This window comes from Pteronotus mesoamericanus, unplaced genomic scaffold (assembly GCF_021234165.1).
Source record: "Pteronotus mesoamericanus isolate MK-2021 breed Mesoamerican mustached bat unplaced genomic scaffold, CSHL_Meso_final contig_173, whole genome shotgun sequence".
NCBI classification, from domain to species: Eukaryota; Metazoa; Chordata; class Mammalia; order Chiroptera; family Mormoopidae; genus Pteronotus; species Pteronotus mesoamericanus.
This window is the reverse complement of record NW_026555072.1, coordinates 1,814,716-1,834,967: the sequence shown is the minus strand read 5'-3', so window position 1 is coordinate 1,834,967 and position 20,252 is coordinate 1,814,716. Positions and strand designations below refer to the sequence as shown.

Sequence of the window (20,252 nt, the reverse complement as noted above, 5' to 3'; positions counted from 1 at the left end):
ATTAATAGGTAACACTTGGTGAGTGCTCCCTGTGTGCCACCTTGCATACAGCAAGAGCAGAGTGGACTTTTTGAGTAACATTTGACAATCCAATATGGAGTGACTGTCAGCCATGACAGATACTGTCAAGTGGCAGAATGCCCAAGACTGAGGTAATGGGGTGCAATGGAATGCCCTTGGGATGGGACCGCAAAACTGTAAGTCTGATAAAAACTCCATCTGGACACCGATATGAGGACCGCCGCCCATTGCGGGCTCTAAGGACTCAAAGCTTCCACCATTCCATGTTCCAGCTTGGCTGTACCACGGTCATGCTCTGAGCCCAATAGGACTTCTGTCCCCCCAGATCTGTGCCGCCACTGTAGCCGCCTGGCTTGAGACCAACCTGCGCCTCTCTATCGCGGAGCCCGTAAGTGATTGGGGCTTGTCAGACGCTTGCTCAGCTCACTCTATTGCTCTATTGCCTAAGCTCCTCCTTTCAGCATGCAACCTGCGTGTAAACCTATTAGCTTACTTATTAGGGATGTGATATTGTGTGATTACTTTATTGTGGGATACTCCCTTTCTCACGACACACCTTCGTGAACATTAACTCAGAAAAATCTTCACCACGTTTAACATCATTAGTACTACCATTTGGCCGCCACCAGCCATTTTCCAGTTTAACCGGGCTCCAACCCACCCGCGCTACGTCATCACCGCGCGCCACGCGGGAAGCCGCGGGAAGCCGCGGGAAGGCGTGAAGACTCCTTTTCCTAGCACCCTCATTTGCTTGCTTGCTTGCTTGCTCTCTTGACTCACTGCAAGGCACAGGTGCCGTGGATCTGGAGGGCTCCTAAGGTGACTGGACAAGGACTGAGAGACTGAAGCGAGGGCAGCCAGAACGAAAGCATCGGCGGTTGGGGGAGGGGCAAGCGTGAGCCTAAGCACAGCGTTGGATTGCTGGCGTGGACTTCGCGCAGGCGCCGCACGGCCGCATCACGTAAATACGTACAACCGGACGTTAGCTCTTAAGAGGATCGCGGCCCTGCGGCAAGATCCCCGGTGTGGGCGGGATCTGGGCGGTCAGTAGAGAGAACTGGCCCAATCGAAAAGCGGACCTCGGCACCAGTAGCCCCACAGGTCGCCGAAAATTGAGCGGTGCTAGCCCTGGGCGGAGTTTGAGAAAAGGTCTGCACTGCGCTCAGTGAGTGGAGCTGAACGGATTGGTTGGCGCCGACAGAGGGGGCGGGAGCTGGCGGGAGGCGCCTAGAAACTGACTTTCGGGGCTAGGGGAAGCGTCGGGGGTGGTGTTGGGGCAGGGGGTGGGGTTTGGTGGAAGGAAAGGGGCCGTGCCCTGAGGAGCGGTGCTTGTTGAAACGTTAGGGGCGGAATCTGGCCAAGTGGAAGGTGCCGGTCCCGCGGATTAGGGGTGGAGTTAAGTGGATCGTTAAGGGTGGAGTCGGGCCGGGGCCAGGGGCTGGGGCTGGCTGAGTGAAAGGGTGGGTGAATGTCCGGGAGATCGGGTTGAAAGGGCAAGTCTGTGAAGAGGTGGGGTCTGGGCGAGGCTGAGAGGAATGAAAGGATCTGGGGATGGGGCTTGGTAGAACGGAAGGGGCGGTGATTTGCTGGAAAGAGCAGGCCCTAAAATGGATTGGAGTCTGGGCGGGAGGAGTAATTGCATTGCTCTTTGAAAGGAGTCGAGTGGAATGGGCGGGACCAGGTGGAATGGACACTCCAGTGGAGGGAGAGGGCCTTGAGAAAGACGGAGTTTAGAAGGCGGTAGGATGTAGGATAGCATAAAGGGCGAGGCCTGGAAAGAGGCTGGGATGTGGGGTCCTTAGGGCAACCTAGCCCCTTCAGTCACCTCCACCGAACCCCCCAGAACCGCGTCAGGGGTGAAGTCTCCCCGGCCATGACCTCCACCGGCCAGGATTGCACCACAACCAGGCAGCGAAGGAGTAGGCACAACCCCCAGTCGCCCCCCCTTGACTCCAGCATCATCTCGGTGAGGCCCCAGACCTATCCAGATGAGGAGGAGGGGGAGCAATGGGCCGTGCAGTGGACTCTGACCTTTCTCTCTGTTTGGCAGAAGCCAGGTGTTAAAAAGGGTGCTGGACTCCGCTCCAGCCCCAAACTAGCGGAGGTAAAGAAGAAAGGAAGAATGAAGAAGCTCAGCCAAGCAGCAGAGCAAGACCTAATTGTGGGGCTGCAAGGGCTGGTGAGAGAGACCTGGCCACATTTAGCCTCCTGTGACAATGAAAAACCTGAGGTTCTCCATCCTGGACAATATGGGATGTTGCCGCAGACTCAGGCCCTAAATGCATCATTGTCTCCCTTTTTTTCCCCCTGCAGGATCTGAACCTTGAGGCCAAGACACTGCCTAGTACTGGCTTGGTGTTTGATGAGCAGCTAAATGAATTCCACTGCCTCTGGGATGACAGGTGAGGCTGACTCCTCCAGGCTCTCCCTGAACCACACAAATATGCACACTTAGAGCCATTCGCAAGAATGAATCCTTTCTTGTACTAGCCTAGAGACTGAAAGCAGAAAACTTAAGAAGGTGGGGCTCAGCTTGAAGGGGTTCTTATCATTTAGCCAGAAAATGTTTATTGAATGCCCACTGTGTGACAGGAGTTGGTGATACAAATGTGTTGGACAAGACAGACAGGGTTCCTTCTCAAGGAGGTGATAGGTGAGTAGGACAGCAGATCATTGAATAGCCAACAGCAGTGTGAAGTGTTCAACGTAGGAGGACTTAAGACCAGTGGCTTTAAGAGCATTTAATAGAGGACCCTGGACTAGCATCCAGTGTTCCCAGAAATATCCTTGATGAAGGGACATTTGTGCTGAAACGGATGAATTGCACCATGCTTACACATGCTGTAATCCATCAGCAAATTCTTTTGGCTCTATTTGAAATGTACTCCATATCTGACCTATTCTGGCCTTCGCGGCCACAACCGTCATCACTCACCTATACTTGCAGAGGCACCTTCTTGCAGAAGTCATGTGAAGGTTTTGAGTTAAGGGGGGCGTGATTTGATTTGGATTTTTAAAAAAGATTTTATTTATTTATTTTTGGAGAGAAAGAGAGGGAGAGAAACGTCAATTGGTTGCCTCTCACACATGCCCCAACCAGGACCAAACCCACAGTCCGGGCATGTGCCACAACCGTCATCACTCACCTACACTTGCAGAGGCACCCTCTCTTGTCCCCTGTTCTCACTCTTACCCTTGCTGTCTGTTTTCTACAGAGCAGCCTAAAACCGTGTACGAGATAATGCTCTCTTTCTTAAAATCTTTCAAGGGCACCACTGCCCTCAAGGTAAAGTTCAAATTCTTCATCTTAGCCTCTTAGCTCCATGTGATCTGGCCGCACATCATCTTGGTGACCTCATCAGCCAGTCCTCCCCCTCATTCGCTTCGCTTCACTTCACCCACACTGGTTCTTTTGCTGTGCTTCTGACATTCCAGATACTCCCTTCCAGCCTTTGCCCTGGCTGATTCCTCTTCCAGAGATTTGTTTCCACCTTCTCTTCTCCCAGTTAACATTCACATCTCAAGGAGACTTTCTCAGAGAGGGCTGTGCCTGGCTACTCCCCTCTCTCCCACACCTGATATTTGAAGTTTTCCTAGCCCATGTCATTGTTTGCTCGTTATTATACTTACATGTTTACCAGTTCAGAATCTATCTCCCCTGTCCCAGTGGAAGACTCAGAATGACAAAAGATTTCATTACTGAATATAGATCTACCATCTCTTAAGGAGCTAGGGATATAGTAGTAGACAAAACAAAAAGGCAGTCCAAAACATGGGCTGTCTTCATGGAGATTACATTTTCAAGGGGGAAAATAGACAGTAAACAAACAAAAAGTAAATGACACAGTGTGTGAGAAACAGAAGTGCTGCAGAGAAACACTGAAGCAGGGGAGTGGTGAAGAATAGCAGAAAGAACAGTGGCATTTTGAATAGGATGGTCCGGGAAGGCCTTGCTGACACTTGAGCAGGCATCTGCAGGAGGTGATGGAGTGAGCCATGAAGATACAGGGAGCAGAGTGTCCTAGGCAGAAGGAGAACTAGCGAAAGTACTTGGTTTGATGAGATGAGAGTCATGTGAAGGTTTTGAGTTAAGGGGGGCGTGATTTGATTTGGATTTTTAAAAAAGATTTTATTTATTTATTTTTGGAGAGAAAGAGAGGGAGAGAAACGTCAATTGGTTGCCTCTCACACATGCCCCAACCAGGACCAAACCCACAGTCCGGGCATGTGCCTCGACAGGGAATCAAACCAGCAACTCTTTTGTTTTACAGGATGGTGCCCAACCAACTGAGCCACACCAATCAGGGCCTGATTTGGAATTTTTAAAAATCAATTAATTAATTATTTTTAGACAGAAGGGAAGAGAGGGAGAAAAACATCAATGTGTGGTTGCCTCTCTCATGCCCCCTACTGGGTACCTGGCCCACAACCCAGGCATGTGCCCTGACTGGGAATTGAACCAGTGACCTTTTGGTTCACAGGACAGTGCTCAATCCACTGAGCCACACCAGCCAGGTTTGGAGTTTAACCAATGCCTGGCTACTGTGCGAAAAAAAGACTGTTGGGGGAATGAGAGCGGAAGTTGGAAGGCTAGTGAAGAGGTGACTGTAGTAGCCCAGGTGGTAGGTTATGGTAGCAGTAGGGGAGGTGATGAGGAGAGGGGTCAGGCCTGAATGTATTGTGAGAACCAAACCAATAGGCATCAGGGGTGACTTCGAAGCTTCTGGCGTGAGCAGCTGTGCAAGGGTGAATGGAGATGTGCAGGCCCAGATGTGCTGCTCACCAGTGTCCCTGTACGTATCTCTGTGTGCACTTGACTATATCTTTCATCAACCCAGCTTCCCTGAAGGCCCAGAGCGGCTCCATGCCATCAAGGAGCAGCTGATCCGGGAGGGCCTCGTGGGCCGCTGTGTGTCCTTTCAGGTGAGTTCCTCGGCTGGCACCTTGGGTAGAGGGCAGAAGCTGACAGAGCCTTGGTGTAGCCAGCACCTTAGCCCTTTGTTCCTTGTGTCTCCCTAGGCCCGGTTTGCTGAGAAGGAGGAGCTGATGTTGGTTCACAGGTAAAGGCTTGGTAACCTACTGGGGATGGGGAGGAGGCCACCTTGGGCCCACCAGGGCAGTCTGGATGCTTTGGGATGGAATGTCAGGGGCTCTGTGGCCTTTGGCAGATTGCTGAGTCTCTTTGATCTGTCATCATCTGAAACAGTGACTAGTAAATAAATGTTCCTCAGGAGGGTAGGAGGGTTTGATATATATTGAGGGCTTAGAATGGTGCCTGACATATCATCAGCTTGCTGAACTGTTGTTGTTATTATAGTGTGGTATGCAAACAGCTTGTGGATGTGTGGAGGAAGTGATCAGGGTGTTCCCCAGGGTGCTGTAGGAATCCAGAGTGAGGGGCCTGGCGTGGTGTGGCCCCGGTAAACTAGCTTGGCAGAAGGGGTATCTGAGCTGAACTTTAAAAGAGAAAAGTGAGTCAGATGAAGAGGAGGACGGAGGGAGGGGAGGTACCGATAGCTGGAACATTCTGCCCAAAGGCCTGGCAAAAGCATTTGGTGTGGCTATAGCAGAAGGCAAGGGATATTAGTGGAAATGAGGTGGGCTAGGGAAGAAGCAGGAAATGTGGCCTATATCTCAGTGTTCTCCCAGACTCACAATTGAGGAGGTCTGACTTGTCCAGGGGTGTCGTACTTGGAAGGCTTAGCGGGGGAGGAGCCAGGGGCCTGGCTCAGGACCAAGAAGGGAGGCAGCCCCCTGAATCTCATCCTCCGTCTATGTCCCCAGCCTAGAATACATTGATCTGATGGAGTCGACCCAATACATGAATGAGGGAGAACTCCGCATCCTAGCAGACACCTATGACTCAGTTTATCTGCATCCGGTATGGATGAGAACTGTGAGGGCAGAGGGTGGTAGCGATCCTGGGGATGGCCATCCCCACACCTACCCCACCCTGGGGAAGCAGCTGAGTGGACAGGACTGCTCTCTCCCTCACTCCCTCTCTGGCTCCCCACTGTCTCTCCAGAACTCATACACTTGTGCCTGCCTGGCTTCAGGCTCTGTCCTCAGGCTGGTGGATGCGGTCCTGGGGGCCGAGATCCAGAATGGCATGGCCATCATCAGGTAGGACCCGCCAGCATTTGGCTTCCACATGTAAAAAAATTTCGTCGCTCAAGTGTAAAATGTATTGGTTATGGGTAGTGTATTTATGTGCTTAAGGTACAAAAGAGGGTACAAGCAAAAGTCTCTCTACCACGCCTGTCCCCCAGACACCTGCTTCTTCTCCTGGAGGTGGTCACTGACCAGTAGCTCATGTGTCCTCCAGAAATAGTCTGTGCCTGTTCATGGAGTAAATAACCATATTTTGTTGTTTCTAAAATGCATATTTTTCATATCAGTAACATCTTGAAATTCAGATACATCTTATAAACAGTGACATCTCAGAATTCAGTTGGAAGCATTTTCTGCTTTGTTGTTGGCATGTAAAATCACAATACATCTCATCACTGTTGGCATCCCAGAACTGATGAAGCGCAGAAGATAGGGCCTTTCTTCTCCCTGCCCTATTTTAGGGGAGCACTCCAGCACTGAAGAAGCTCCCTTCCCTTCCATCCCATGCATTTTCCACTTACTTCTCTTGGAAAGCTTTTCTCCAACAGTGTATAGCTTAGAACCATGTACAACACCATTGTGCAAGTGTGCAGTAAGTTAACCAACTCCCTACTGTTGGGCATTTCGGTTCTCCCCAGTCATTTACTGTTTCCAAAAAAATGCCACAGCAAATATTGTTGTCCATTTATAAACATGTTATTTTACCCTTTTTGTTATATAGGCTGTGGGCTAAGTCCCCAGGAGCATAATGACTGGGTGTTAGGGTGTATGCATTGATAATTTTAAGCAGCGTCATGAAGTTTCCTTCAAAGAGAGAGCAGTAGACTGGGGTTGAGAGCCTGAGGGCCCAGTTATTCAGTTCCTGACAGACTGGCACGCATCAGCACTGGGGGAGTTGGTGGACCAGGATTAGAGAGCAAGGGAGAGTTGTCTCTGCAGACGAAGAACCCGCAATCTGTGGCTTTCCCCTGCCAGGCCTCCTGGACACCATGCCCAGCATAGTCTCATGGATGGATATTGCATGTTCAACCATGTGGCTGTGGCCGCTCGCTACGCTCAAGAGAAGCATGGCATTCAGAGGTCAGCAGCAAGCAGCAGGGCAGCTTTGATGGAGGGGGGCACAGGGTGGTGTAGCCTGGTCACTTCTCCCAGATGCACCTGGATCCTCTTGTACAGTGCCCCCCCTTCTCTTCCCCTCACAGGGTCCTTATTGTGGATTGGGATGTGCACCATGGTCAAGGAACACAATTCACCTTTGACCAGGACCCCAGGTATTCCCCAAGTGTCATTGCAGATGCTAGAGGCCCAGCCAGAAGGGGCCCAGGAGGGGAGGGAAGGCATTCACATTCATTGGGCCTGCCCTGGGACCAGGTTCTGTGCTGCTCTCTGCGAGTTTGCTGTCTTAATTTCATTCTGAGGCAGGGACTGTTGAGTTCCTCATTTTTCAGATGGGGGAACTGATGCTTATAGGTTACAAAATCACACAGAGAAGAATGGGAAGAGATGAGATTTGCGCCTGCAAATATTTGGAGATCTTGTTCGCCAATTTACCCTGGAGCTGGAGTGAACCTCAAATTACTACTTTATTTTTTTCCAATTATGATTACTATAAACTACTTATTTAAAAATTAAATAATACAGAAATATCTATAGCAGTGAATCCCCTGTAATTCCCATTACCTCAGAAATAACTGTTGAGCCCTGACTGGCGTGGCTCAGTGGGTTGGGCATCGTCATGCGAACCAAAAAGTCGCCGGTTTGATTCTGGGTCAGGGCACATGCTTGGATTGCGGGCCAGGTTCCCGGTTGGGGGAGTTTGAGAGGCAACTGATCGATGTTTCTCTCCCTCCCTTCCCCTCTGTCTAAAAATAAATAAATATTTTTAAAAATACCTGTTGAGCCCTGGTAGATGTGGCTCCATGGTTGGAGCATTGTTCCCGTACACCAAAAGGTTGCGGGTTTAATACCTGGTCAGGGCAAACGCCTAGGTTGCGGATTCAATCCCCGGTCGGGACACCTACAGGAGGCAACTCGTTGATGTTTCTCTCATCTCTCATCTCTCATCTCTCTCTCTCTCTCTCTCTCTCTCTCTCTCTCTCTCTTTCTCTCTCTCTCTCTCTCTCTATCTTTATCCCCCTACCCCCCACAAATAAATGAATATGTCCTCGGGTGAGGATTTTTAAAAAATTAAGTATCTGTTGATAGTTTAGGTTATAACCTTATAGAATTTTTCCTATAGATATATGAATATTCATTATCATTATTATTAACCCCCCTTCTAAAGGGATAATCTTCTACATGATTTTTGGCAACTTGCTTTTTTGCATTTAACAGCATGTGGTGGACACTGCTACATATTAGTGCTTCTAAAAAGTACCTCCTTTGGGGGAGGCAGGGTGAGGGGAGGTGGAAGAGGGTATACGAGGGATGACTGATAATGGGGAAAAATAATATAAATAAATGAATAAATGCCTCCTTCTTTGTAAGGGCTATCCAGTGTTCCATTGTATGGCTGTCCCTGTGGTCATTTAACTCCAGGACACTTACAGTGCTTCCCAGTTTTTGCTTTTACAGACAAAATTCTACAGTGAATAGTCTAGTAAATATGTAATTTTACACTTCTAGTATATTATAGGATGAATTTCTAGTCATGAGTTACTGAGTCAGAGGGTTGGTGTGCTTTAAAGTCTGGGACCTACTGCCCAGTTTTCCTCCAGAAAGGACACCAGCTTACCCTTCCAGCAGAAAATGATTGAGCTAATCCTTCTCAGTAAGGGACACTATTAAGTAGTTATTATTTATCCAGCCATCTATCAAACAGACTGAGGAGAATCTGTTTCTTTGCATAGATCCCGAGCTCCCATGCCCGTCTTCTAACCTAGGTTGGTGTTCTCTAGACATTGCTTTATTATTTTCTAGTACTCAGTGTTGCTGACAGATGTCTGGTGTCAGCCTGATTTTCTGTCCTTTCTGTGTAATCTATTTTGTATAAAATGATAAAGAATTTAGCCCTGCCCTTCAATCTCCCTGCATCTCAGTCTCTTAACTCCAACAGCGAAGTCCTGGGGTGGAGACAAGTTGGACAGTCCTTAAAAGACTATTATGAAGACAAGGAAGACAGGAAAATTAAAGCTAAGTAGTTAAAAGAAACAAGTAGGTTTAGTGAATTGGTCATTAGGTGAGTTGCTTATTCAGGACTGATTTTGTATGCAGTGACCTGGAACTGTGCTTGATTTCTCCAGAAGGGAAACCCCAGGTCATCCCCCTTAGGCCCCTGGAGCCTCCAAGTACTTTCCAGGGATTTGTTGAAGTCTCTTATTTTCTGAATCTTCCCTCTGCCCCCCTTCTGTTTTTCTGGGTGGATCCTTGTTTAACATTCCTTTAATGTCATTTGACTAGGATTATAGGAAACGGAGGAGGTAAACCTATGCTATCAGTCCACCATTCCTTCACTGGAAGTCAGTTGAACTTATTTTAAAATCTCCTTTTGTTTGCTTTATAAGTTTAGTTTCCTGGGTATTCTGTTGATTCTGGTGCATCTCCTGTGGGGTTGGCTTTCTTCAAATCTTTTCCTTAGTTCTTTCTTCCCCCTGATAATAACACTTATGTTCTATGATATATTTTTCTTCCTTTAATGGATAACTTAGGGAAAAAAAAGTTTAGAACTGTTATTTATATATCACAGTTAACAAAAAAACAACAATCATCCCTCACGTACTGCATACCAGAGCTTTCATATGAGTTTCATTCCCCAATTCGAAGATATTTTTCTTCAATTTCAAGACTCTTTTTAATACCAATTGTATTAAATTTTACAACCTCATTAGTAACATTTATTAAAACAGGACTGTCGAGTTTGTCAAGATTCATTGCTTATCACTAGATTTCATTGCTATGCATTTCCCTAAAATAAAAAAAGGAAAAAACTACCTTAAATCCTTCCCGGAGTAAGGCAGGCAGCGATGAACTGATGGATGGATAAATGAGAGAGCATTCATTTGGATTGCCTCAATCAGGATTAAGCTCTCCCACACCCCACTGCTGAGCTCCCTGGACCATTGTGTCTTCAGTATCTGTTCTGTCAGTTACCCTCCCTGCTCTGAGTGCTCGGTTTCTCACCACCTATAACCTAAAGAATAAAAGAAGTAGCAGAGGCGGCCTATGAGGTATTGGAAAGAAAGAATTGCCCCCTCACTGGCCTCATGGAGCCCCAGCCAGCACCCCCACTCCAGTTCTGCGCACAGAACCAGCGCCTAACCCTAACTTCTGAGTCTCCCACTTCCTTCGGGAGAAATACTAAACTCCCTAGTCTGGCCTACTGCTCTCAGCAGCCTTAGATGGCTTCCACCATCTTATAAGCCCCGCATTCCCTGTGGGCGTCCCAGAGTCACAGGGTTTGTCCTGCTGTTCCCACCTTGGTCGCAGGGGCAGGTGGGCAGGTGGGCATGACCTAGAGTCCCCACAGAGTCCAGAGTCCTTGCGGGCCAAGATAGACCCACTAAGTCTCAGGGTCTCAGAGCTAGACTGGGTGGGCACTGAGAGGGCAATGTTTGCGAAGGGAGGAGTTCCAGTAAGAAATGAAATAAATGAGTGGGTGAAATAATGGGTAAAAAAAAAATGCAAGAATGAACGTATGAAAATTAAAGATTTCATAATGAGAAGATGAATGAGTGGTTGAGGAGACTGGTAACTATCTGTTGGGAGTATCTGCGGGATTGGCTCCTCAACAGGCCCCCACGGCCCCGATCTCTTTTTTTTTTCCCTCTGCCCCCAGTGTGCTCTATTTTTCCATCCACCGCTATGAGCAGGGTCGGTTCTGGCCCCACCTGAAGGCCTCTAACTGGTCCACCACAGGTTTTGGCCAAGGCCAGGGATATACCATAAATGTGCCTTGGAACCAGGTCAGTGTCTGCCCACCCTTTGCCCCCACAGCGAAGCTCACCCATGCCCTTCAGTGGTTTGAGGCAGAGGGCAGAATGTCCCCATCTCACCATTGTGGGCCTCTGTCTGCAGGTGGGGATGCGAGATGCCGACTACATCGCTGCCTTCCTGCGAGTCCTGCTGCCTGTCGCCCTTGAGGTCCTGGGGATCTGGGATACATTGGGGCAGGGGTGACAGTGAGGGGTGGGCCATGAGGACAGGTGGCCTCATGTAGTCCTTTCCCCCCCTCAGTTCCAGCCCCAGCTGGTCCTGGTGGCTGCTGGATTTGACGCCCTCCAAGGAGACCCCAAGGTAAGGTGGCCCTCTGGGATGACAGGCAGGCGGAAGAGGGTAAATGGAGCCAGGCTGACCCTCCATGTCCCCCTAGGGCGAGATGGCTGCCACTCCCGCAGGGTTTGCCCATCTAACCCACCTGCTCATGGGTCTGGCAGGAGGCAGGCTGATCCTATCTTTGGAGGTGAGTGACCCACTTTGTCTCAGCGCTGAATCCTAGAGGGCATAAAAACAAAGCTTTCAAGTCCAGCAGGAGTTCCTGTCCCAGCATTTCCACTTGCTAACTGGGCAACCTCACCTACGTCACTTTCCTTCCTTGTACCTCTGCTTTTCTTTATGCAAATTGGGCATAATGCTAGTAGTAATCGTGTCATAGCACTGTTTAGTGAGCGAAATGAAGTCATCCTCTAAGTTTCTTGTTATTTGACATGCAGTCAGCACCCCAGTGCTAGTATTACTTCTTCTCTTCCCTGGTAACATCTGGTTCTTTCCTAACCCCCCTCACCCTATTCTTCCAGGGTGGCTACAACCTTCACTCCCTGGCTGAGGGTGTCAGCGCCTCACTCCACACCCTTCTCGGTGACCCTTGTCCCATGCTAGAGTCCCCTGGTGCCCCCTGCACAAGGTGAGCCCCGATGGTGCAGAGGGAAAGTGGGACCCTCACTGCCCGTCTTGGGGCTCTTCGCTCACACTCTCCCCTCCGCTGCTGTTCAGCGCCCTGTCGTCGCTGTCCTGCACTCTGGAAGCCTTGGAGCCCTTCTGGGAGATCCTTGTGAGATCAGGTAGGGGGCAGGGAGTGGGCTTAGTGGAGGTCAGGCATGGAATGAACCCCGGGGGGGGAGAATCTCTTCTAGAACCCACTCCGATTTTCCTGGGCTGCCTTGCTTGGGGATGGTCAGACCCTCTCTCTCACTGGGCCCTGGTTTCAGGCCTCCTACCTCTTTTTATGTTTGGGTAAACTGAGCTTCTGAGTATTACAGTGATCCAGGGTGGGAGAGTAGGGTGAACGTGGTTTCCCCTTACAGGTGACACCCTGGACGGGGACAATGTGGAGGGGGACAACGCAGAGGAGGAGGAGGAGGGACCATGGCCACCCCCTGCGCTCCCGACCCTGATGTGGCCAGTGTTGCAGGCTCGCACAGGGCTGGTCTATGACCAGAGGATGATGGATCACTACAACTTTTGGGACAAGTGTGTGATTGGAGAGCTGGGCTCAGTGGGCAGGGGTTCTTCCCCCACCCCAAGCGCTAAGCTCTGCTTCTGTGTCCCCTACCTCCCAGCCACCACCCCGAGATACCCCAGCGTGTCTCACGGATCATGTGCCGTCTGGAGGAGCTGGGCCTTGCTGAGCGCTGTCTTACCCTGCCTGCACGTCCTGCCACAGATGCTGAGCTACTCACCTGCCACAGGTCAGACTCTCATGCCTGGGGGTGCGGTGGGAGCTGGAGCCTGGGTTCACGGAGCTGCTGGGCGTCATGGGAGGGACCAAACATGGGGCAGAACCACCTGACTATCCCTGGTGCCCCCTCTGTGCCTCCAGTGCTGAGTACGTGAGTCGTCTGCGGGCCACAGAGAAAATGAAAACCCGGGAGCTGCACCGGGAGAGCGCCAACTTTGAGTCCATCTACATCTGTCCCAGCACCTTTGCCTGTGCACAGCTAGCCACTGGTGCCACGTGCTGTCTTGTGGAGGCTGTGCTGGCGGGAGAGGTATGGCTGTTTTGGAGTGGGGCTCTGGCTTAGAGAGGCAGTCCTGGGGGATGGTGAGGGGCTACTCTGAGAAAATGGGGCAGGGCCTGAGGAAAGGGGAGCAGGGAGGAGACCCCTGCTCACCAGAAGCCTTGCTCACAGGAAAGTGCAGCCATGGGGATGGGGGCTGCAGGGCTGGGCTCCCCTAGCAGCTGGTCGTGGAAGGGTGGGAAAGAGAACAGGAGATGGAAGGGGACGAGGAGAAGGAAGGCAGTGAAGGCGGTGGTTTGATCTTGGCTCCTCATTCCTCCCCTAGGTTTTGAATGGTGTTGCCGTGGTGCGTCCTCCTGGACACCACGCAGAGCAGGATGCTGCTTGCGGTTTCTGCTTTTTTAACTCTGTGGCTGTGGCAGCTCGCCATGCCCAGTCCGTCAGTGGGCATGCACTGCGGTGAGGGCTCCCTGCCCCCCCCAGCTCAATGCTTACTCAGCAGGCCTCATGGTGCAGCCCCCCAGGGCTTACCCAGAAATACCCAAGTATCCAGTTGCCCAGTACTTTCCAGAAAAGGACTGAGGGTCTAGCCTCTCAGTGCTATCTTGGAGGGAACCCCCAAGATTGTGGTACCCAGGTGCTTATGACACAGAATCTAGGGTCCTCCCCCCCCGAGCAGTTTGGCCCCTGATGCCTATCCCAATAGAACTCAGGGTCCAAGCCCCCAGTGCTTACCCTCACGGGGCCCGGGGCTGGCCCTCCGTAAGTGCTTGTTCAGGACCCAGGGTCGGCTATCATCCTTACTGTCATAGGACCCACAAGTTTGCCGCCCAACCCTATCCCTAGGGACCCAAGATGTGGCCACCCACAATAGCAGACAGCCCCAAGGGGTCTAGCCCCTGCCTTTTTCCAGGGGGCCAGTGTCCTGGGTAACAGAAGCTGTCCCTCCCCAGGATCCTGATTGTGGACTGGGATGTCCATCATGGTAATGGAACTCAGCACATATTTGAAGAGGACCCCAGGTGAGGGGCTGGGGCACGGGCCAGCATGCGGCCAGGGAGATGGGTGGGCCATGCCTCGGGGGTGCCAGGCTACTAACCAGGCATGGCCCCCTGCCCCACCCTGTCTCTGGCAGTGTGCTCTACCTTTCCCTACACCGCTATGATCACGGCACCTTCTTTCCCATGGGGGACGAGGGCGCCAGCAACCAGGTGGGCCGGTCCGCAGGCACGGGCTTTACCGTCAATGTGGCGTGGAATGGGCCTCGCATGGGTGACTCCGAGTACCTGGCTGCTTGGCATCGTCTGGTGCTTCCCATTGCCTATGAGGTACGCTTCAGGATGTATGTGACACAACTGTGTGGTAGCAGTGAGGGCACATGTGTCTGGCTTCTGGGTGATTGATGCTGTGAGACAGACAGCAGTGCGGCGGGGAGCGACTCTGTGACGACCCTTACATAAGTGACTGCCTTCTCTGTGTGCGACTGTGAGAGACTTCTAGGTGTGCAAGGGTTGTCTTTGTGTTCCTGGCTGTATACGTCCTGTGTGTATACCGTCACCAGTGTCTGTATATGCTGGTGGCCCCATGGGACTGCCATCTCTATGGAACTACGTACAAGGTGGGGAGGGTTTTCAGTATGTGTGTGAGACTGCACAGGTGGCTATTTCTACCATTTCTACTCCTATTTCTCTGTGTGATGGGAGCACTTTCTGTGACAGCCGGTGTGTGACTTTCTGCGTGTGGGAGGCTGTGTGTGACAGTCCTCTTTCTGTCTCTCTGCTATAGCTGTCCGCTGTATCTCTCTGACTGACTAGAGGTGGCCTGTATATATTTGCCTGACTGCATGAGTGGCTGTAGGTAACCTCCTTCTCCTTGTGTAAACTGTGTATGTCTGTGGCAGATTGCGTGTGTATGACTAACTCAGAAGACGGATAAAAGTGCCATCTCTGACCTCTGTGCAGCTGTGCATGTTCAGGTGGTTATATGTGTATGATGATGCACAGTGGCTGTGACTACCTTACATGCGTGACTGAAATCTTGTGTGTGTGACTGCCTGTGGGGGCAGCAGTTGCAGACTGTAGTGACTAGGTAGTGATGGCACATGTATGATTGTGTCTGTGCAGGGCTGACTGGATTACTGTCCCTCCTGTGAGAAACTGTGTATATGACTAGTATGATGTGTAGTTCAGTCTGTATAGGGCTCTCTGGTTGTATGTGGGTTTATGGGGCTGTATGTGACCATCTTCTGTGTGTGGTACTTGAATTGTCATTTTCTGTAATGGGAGTATGCATGCACCTCTCTTTGGCACCATGTGTATAAAACTTTGTCTTGTGCACATGTGTCGCATGTTTGACCCAGGGAGGGGAGCAAGTACCTCTTGATTTCGCCCTTGGGCATGTGTGTGAGGACATATCTCTGTCTCTCTGTGTCTCATATCACCATCTCTTGATGGCTGAGTCTCCACGTCTCAGGACTCTGCCTCATGTCCCCATCTGTCCTTTTCTAGTGTTTCGTGTCTCTAAATCTGTGTGTGATGTGTCCGTGATTGTCCACCCTTCTTGTCTCTCTGTCTTGTGTCTCCACGTCCTCCCCTTCCTAGTTTCAGGGCCCTGGTCTTCCCTTGTGTCTCCCAGCCTCCAAGTCTCATGCCTCCATCTCTCTGACTTGCGTCTTCATGTCTTCATGTGCCCTTGTCTCAGTGTCTACCTCACCTACCAGCTGCCCAAGCCCCCACCCTCATGCCCATGCATTTCTTCTCTTTCTGCCTCAGTTTAACCCAGAACTGGTGCTGGTCTCAGCTGGCTTTGATGCTGCATGGGGAGACCCTCTGGGGGGCTGCCAGCTGTCACCTGAGGGCTACGCCCACCTCACCCACCTGCTGATGGGCCTTGCTGGTGGTCGCATTATCCTAATCCTAGAGGTAACTTTCTCAGTCCCTCTTTCCACGGTGAGGGGTGGTTTGGAAGACTTGGGAGTCCTGCCCTTTCTGCTGGCCGGCTACAACACTGGGGGTGATTTTCTAAAATCTCCTTTGAGTGTCCCCACCTGGAATTATTGGCATATACTGGGCATAGTAACAACACCAGCATTAACAACTTTCATTGAGCACTCACTATGTGCAAGACATTCTTGTGACACTTTATATGTATTATTAATTCATTGACAAAGCGGCCTTCTGAGGCGGGGTCTGCTGACCTCATCATTTTCCTCTCTCTAAGTGAGGGAAACGGAGGCACAGCGAGATACAGTGACTAGCCAGAGGCCACACATTTAATAATGGCAGAGCCAGGGCTTGAATCCAAGAAGCTGACTCCAGAGCCTGTGCTTTTTACCACTACTTGAACTGCCTCTATCAAGTTCCTGAGACAAAGTACATTCGCTGACCTTCTATAAAGTACTCAGTGTCCCTGCCCCCTGGGCCTCAGTTTCCTCCTCTGTAAGATGGGGCTGGCTAATCATGGAAGAGTGCTCGGCATATGTTAAGCACTGCAACTTATTATTATGCCCTGTTCATGCGCTAGTTTAATCCTGTCGGTAATCTCATGTGCTTGTTTTCACTACTTTACAAATGAGGACAGTAAGTCACAGAGAGGTTAATTGGCTAGCAGAAAGTCTCAGGGTGCGCCCAGACTTCTTGTGGCAGGGCAGGGTGGCAGTTAAGAACATGGACTTTCATCAGATAACACAAGTCCCAAGCCCAGTGCTGCCTTTTCCCAACTGTTACAACCTCAGACAAACCATCTAACCACTCTGAGCCTCAGTCCCTTTATTCGTAAAAAGAGCAGAGGCTGGGTTTCCCAGAGAGTGTGAGAAAAGGGGGTTCCCGTACCAGGTCAGGACAGGGATTTGTGTGGAGAGTACAACCTTCGTTCCTCTACTAGTTGGCGCAGGGGCTTCCATGTAGGTGCAGCTAGGGTTTCCTATACTGTGAAGACAGGTTCCTGCACAGATTAAGCACGTGTGGTTTAAGGATTGATTTAATATGCAATACTCTGGTTCCTCTTAAGATTGTATAAATCTTTTGCCTTTTAATGCGTATTGAGGTCCTTAGAATAGGGCCTAGTATACAGCAAGCACTTAATGGGCAGCAGCTATTACTCATGTTGCCATCAGTATCATTGTCATTGCGATTATTATTCTCTTTCACTTTACATCGCAGTTTATCCCCCTCAATAACCAGTGGGACTGACAGATGTGGATTCTATTCACTTGTCCCCAGTTGCCACCCTCCAGACTTGTAGGACCCTGATGGGGGATTGGGAAGCAGGACATCTTGCCTCCCAAATTGCCTGAAGACATTCCATCATACCTTTCACTCTTCTTTTCCTTAAAAAGGGTGGCTATAACCTGACATCCATCTCAGAGTCCATGGCTGCCTGTACCCGCACCCTCCTTGGGGATCCGCCACCCCTGCTGACCCTGTCACGGCCCCCACTACCAGGGGCCCTGGCCTCAATCACTGAGACCATCCAAGTCCATCGCAGATACTGGCGCAGCTTGCGGGCCACAAGTGAGTGGGCATGCAATGGGAAGCTCGGGAGGGCAGGGATTAGAGGCAGAAGTGGGCATAGTGCCCATACTCAAAGATCTCCCTCCCATGGTTCCAGAGGTTGAAGACAAGGAAGGACCCTTCAGTTCTAAGTCAGTCACCAAGGAGGCAACCCAACCAGCCAATCTTGAATCAACCAAGAGGCTGACCACGGTAGAAGGGTACACTCTGGATGCAGGCACGGGGAAGGCTGCCTCAGCACCATCTGTGCAAGAGTTCACTCCAGCCCAGACTAACTCAGAGACAGCTGCGGTACAGCTCACTCAGGACCGGTCTTCAGAGGCAGCCACAGGGCGAGCCACGCTGGACCAGACCACCTCAGAGGCAGCCACGCTGGACCAGACTACCTCAAAGGCAGCCACGCTGGACCAGACTACCTCAGAGGGAGCCACGCTGGACCAGACCACCTCAGAGGAGCCTGTGGGAGGAGCTGAGCTGATTCAGACCCCTCAAGTCTCATGCGCTGACAGCCAGAATCCTCCAACCTCACCTGTGCAAGGAGCCACACCCCAGATATCCCTCAGTCCGCTGACTGGGAATCTCAGGACCTTAGAACTAGGCAACAAGGCTCAGGTAAGGCCCATCACCACACCCAGGTGGAGGGAGGAAGGGACAAGAATCAGGCCTCGGATACATCTCTTGCCCTGTGTGTCCAGGAGGCCCCAGAGTCTCATATCGCAGAAGAGGAGAGGCTACGAGGAGAGACAGCTGGAGGTCAGGACACGGATGATTCAGTGCAGGCGTTTGGGGACACTGACCAGGTGAGCGCAGGGAGTGGATGGAACTGTGGCTTCCTTCTTTTGCCCATTTGTGCCTCCAGGTAGGAGCATGTGATTCAGGAACATGTAATGGCGAGATAAATCCCTAGCTTACTCAGTTTCACCCACCCAGGCTATGTTTTATGCTGTGACACCATTGCTCTGGTGTCCCCATTTGGTGGCAGTATGCCCCATTCCTGAAGGAGGCCTGGATGTGACCCAACCTTGTCAGGAGTGTGGAGCACTTCAGGAGAACTGGGCATGTCTGTCTTGCTACGAGGTATGCAACAGAGGAAGGGGATGGGGCTGAGGTTGGCCCAGGAACAAACCACAGGTGGTTGCTGATCCCTGCCTAACATTCCTTCCCTAACCTCAGGTCTACTGCAGTCGTTACATCAATGCCCATATGCTCCAGCACCACGAAGACTCAGGACATCCACTGGTCCTCAGCTACGTTGACCTGTCTACCTGGTGTTACCAATGTCAGGCCTATGTTCACCATCAGGTAGGTGCTGGGCAGACCCTCTAATGTGTACACACTGACTCCCCTCACACACATACCTTCTGTGACTTGATAGGGGAGAATGAAGACCCTACTGCATGAGGGATAGTCCAAGAGACAGGGTGGTTGAAGGATGGAGTGGGGGCAGGCTCCTGGCTGAAGTAGAGGGGGTCCTATCTCTTACCTACCCTGTCTTTCCTCCTCCTCAGGCTCTCCTAGATGTGAAGAACATCGCCCACCAGAACAAGTTTGGGGAAGACATGCCCTACTCACACTAACTCCTAGAACATGCTCCTCTTCACCTTCTAAGGCCCAAGATAGACCAGCCTTAGTTCATTCCAACCTGTTCCTTGGATGAGGGGCAGCTTCACTCCATCCCTCCTGAAGACTCTTTTTACAACTCCCCCAAGGGTGCTGATTTAAGTTTAAATACCTGTAAGAGGACTATGATGATGAATTGTAGCTCTCCCCCTGCCCACTGCTTGCTTGAGGGAATCCATCTCCTGTGCCCCAAAAGAAAGGAGGATAGCTCAGTGGCCCCAAGAGGGAAGTCATATCAAGAAGACGATACTTTGGAGGGAGGGGGCGCCAACTGAAAGGTGGGGTGGGGTTGCATATGTAATAAAGTACAAACTGTTAACAAAAGTTGGATAAAGCCTTTTTAATCTTAAGTAGGTGGAGAACCCCGCACTCCTGATCGACAGGGCCAGTGAGTATAGAAGAAGTGAGGGCATGGGTCTTTGTCAGGTCAGTCACCTGCCCAGCCAGTACCCAAAAATCTGACTGGAAATAGAGGAAACAGCTTGACTGGTTGCAGTATGGATTAAATGGTGGAATCTGTGAAAAAATTAGTGCCTTCGAAATAGGAACCTCACAGCCAGTCCTGGGCTGAGAAGGCAAGAGGACTATTAGGAAGTGTCCTTACTAGGTGTCAGTCTCCCCATCTGTCTTTTTGTCCTGATTTGGAGGAGGCGGGTGTCCAGGTTTAATATACTTAAATTTGGCAGGCAGGGGTAGCTTCTTGGGGGAAGGAGTGCTTATTATGGACCAGGGGTGGAGAATTGGAGAGGATAACTTGCGGGTTTTATTTCTTAGGATTAATTTATTTACTAATTTATTTATTTATGATAATGTGGGGGTTTTCTTAGAATCAATTTACTTACTAATTTATTTCTGAGAATTAATTAGGCAACTCAAAGGAGTCCAGGGCTGAGGTTCCCTGGACTTTTCTTCATGGCCACATTATGATCCCAAGATGACCACCAGAGCCCCACCCAGTCAAGAAGGGTAAGGGAGCTGTGGCCAGCTCAGTCCCAGTCCATCCTTCTTTCCAGGAGCATTCTGGGTGCCCCATCCCTGCTTACATCTCATTGGTCAGCACTGTCACATGATTGTCATAGCTGCAAGGGAGTCTGAG

General features: G+C 50.7%; 1 protein-coding gene across 1 annotated transcript; it reads left to right on the top strand.

Annotated features, from left to right (window-relative positions):
* Positions 1–767: 767 nt before the first annotated feature.
* On the top strand, positions 768–19,421 carry HDAC6 (histone deacetylase 6). Its single transcript, XM_054566464.1, has 29 exons — positions 768–840; positions 1,865–1,987; positions 2,072–2,200; positions 2,335–2,423; positions 4,860–4,944; positions 5,041–5,081; positions 5,806–5,902; positions 6,047–6,144; positions 7,108–7,212; positions 7,335–7,403; positions 10,907–11,033; positions 11,146–11,211; positions 11,305–11,364; positions 11,441–11,530; positions 11,865–11,971; positions 12,061–12,128; positions 12,372–12,537; positions 12,627–12,755; positions 12,887–13,055; positions 13,351–13,484; positions 13,979–14,047; positions 14,161–14,353; positions 15,797–15,946; positions 17,362–17,536; positions 17,634–18,148; positions 18,232–18,336; positions 18,467–18,613; positions 18,710–18,838; positions 19,045–19,421. The coding sequence occupies exons 2-29, from the start codon at positions 1,895–1,897 to the stop codon at positions 19,111–19,113; spliced, it is 3,474 nt and encodes a 1,157-aa protein (XP_054422439.1). The 5' UTR covers positions 768–840; positions 1,865–1,894; the 3' UTR covers positions 19,114–19,421.
* The last annotated feature ends 831 nt before the right edge of the window (positions 19,422–20,252 follow it).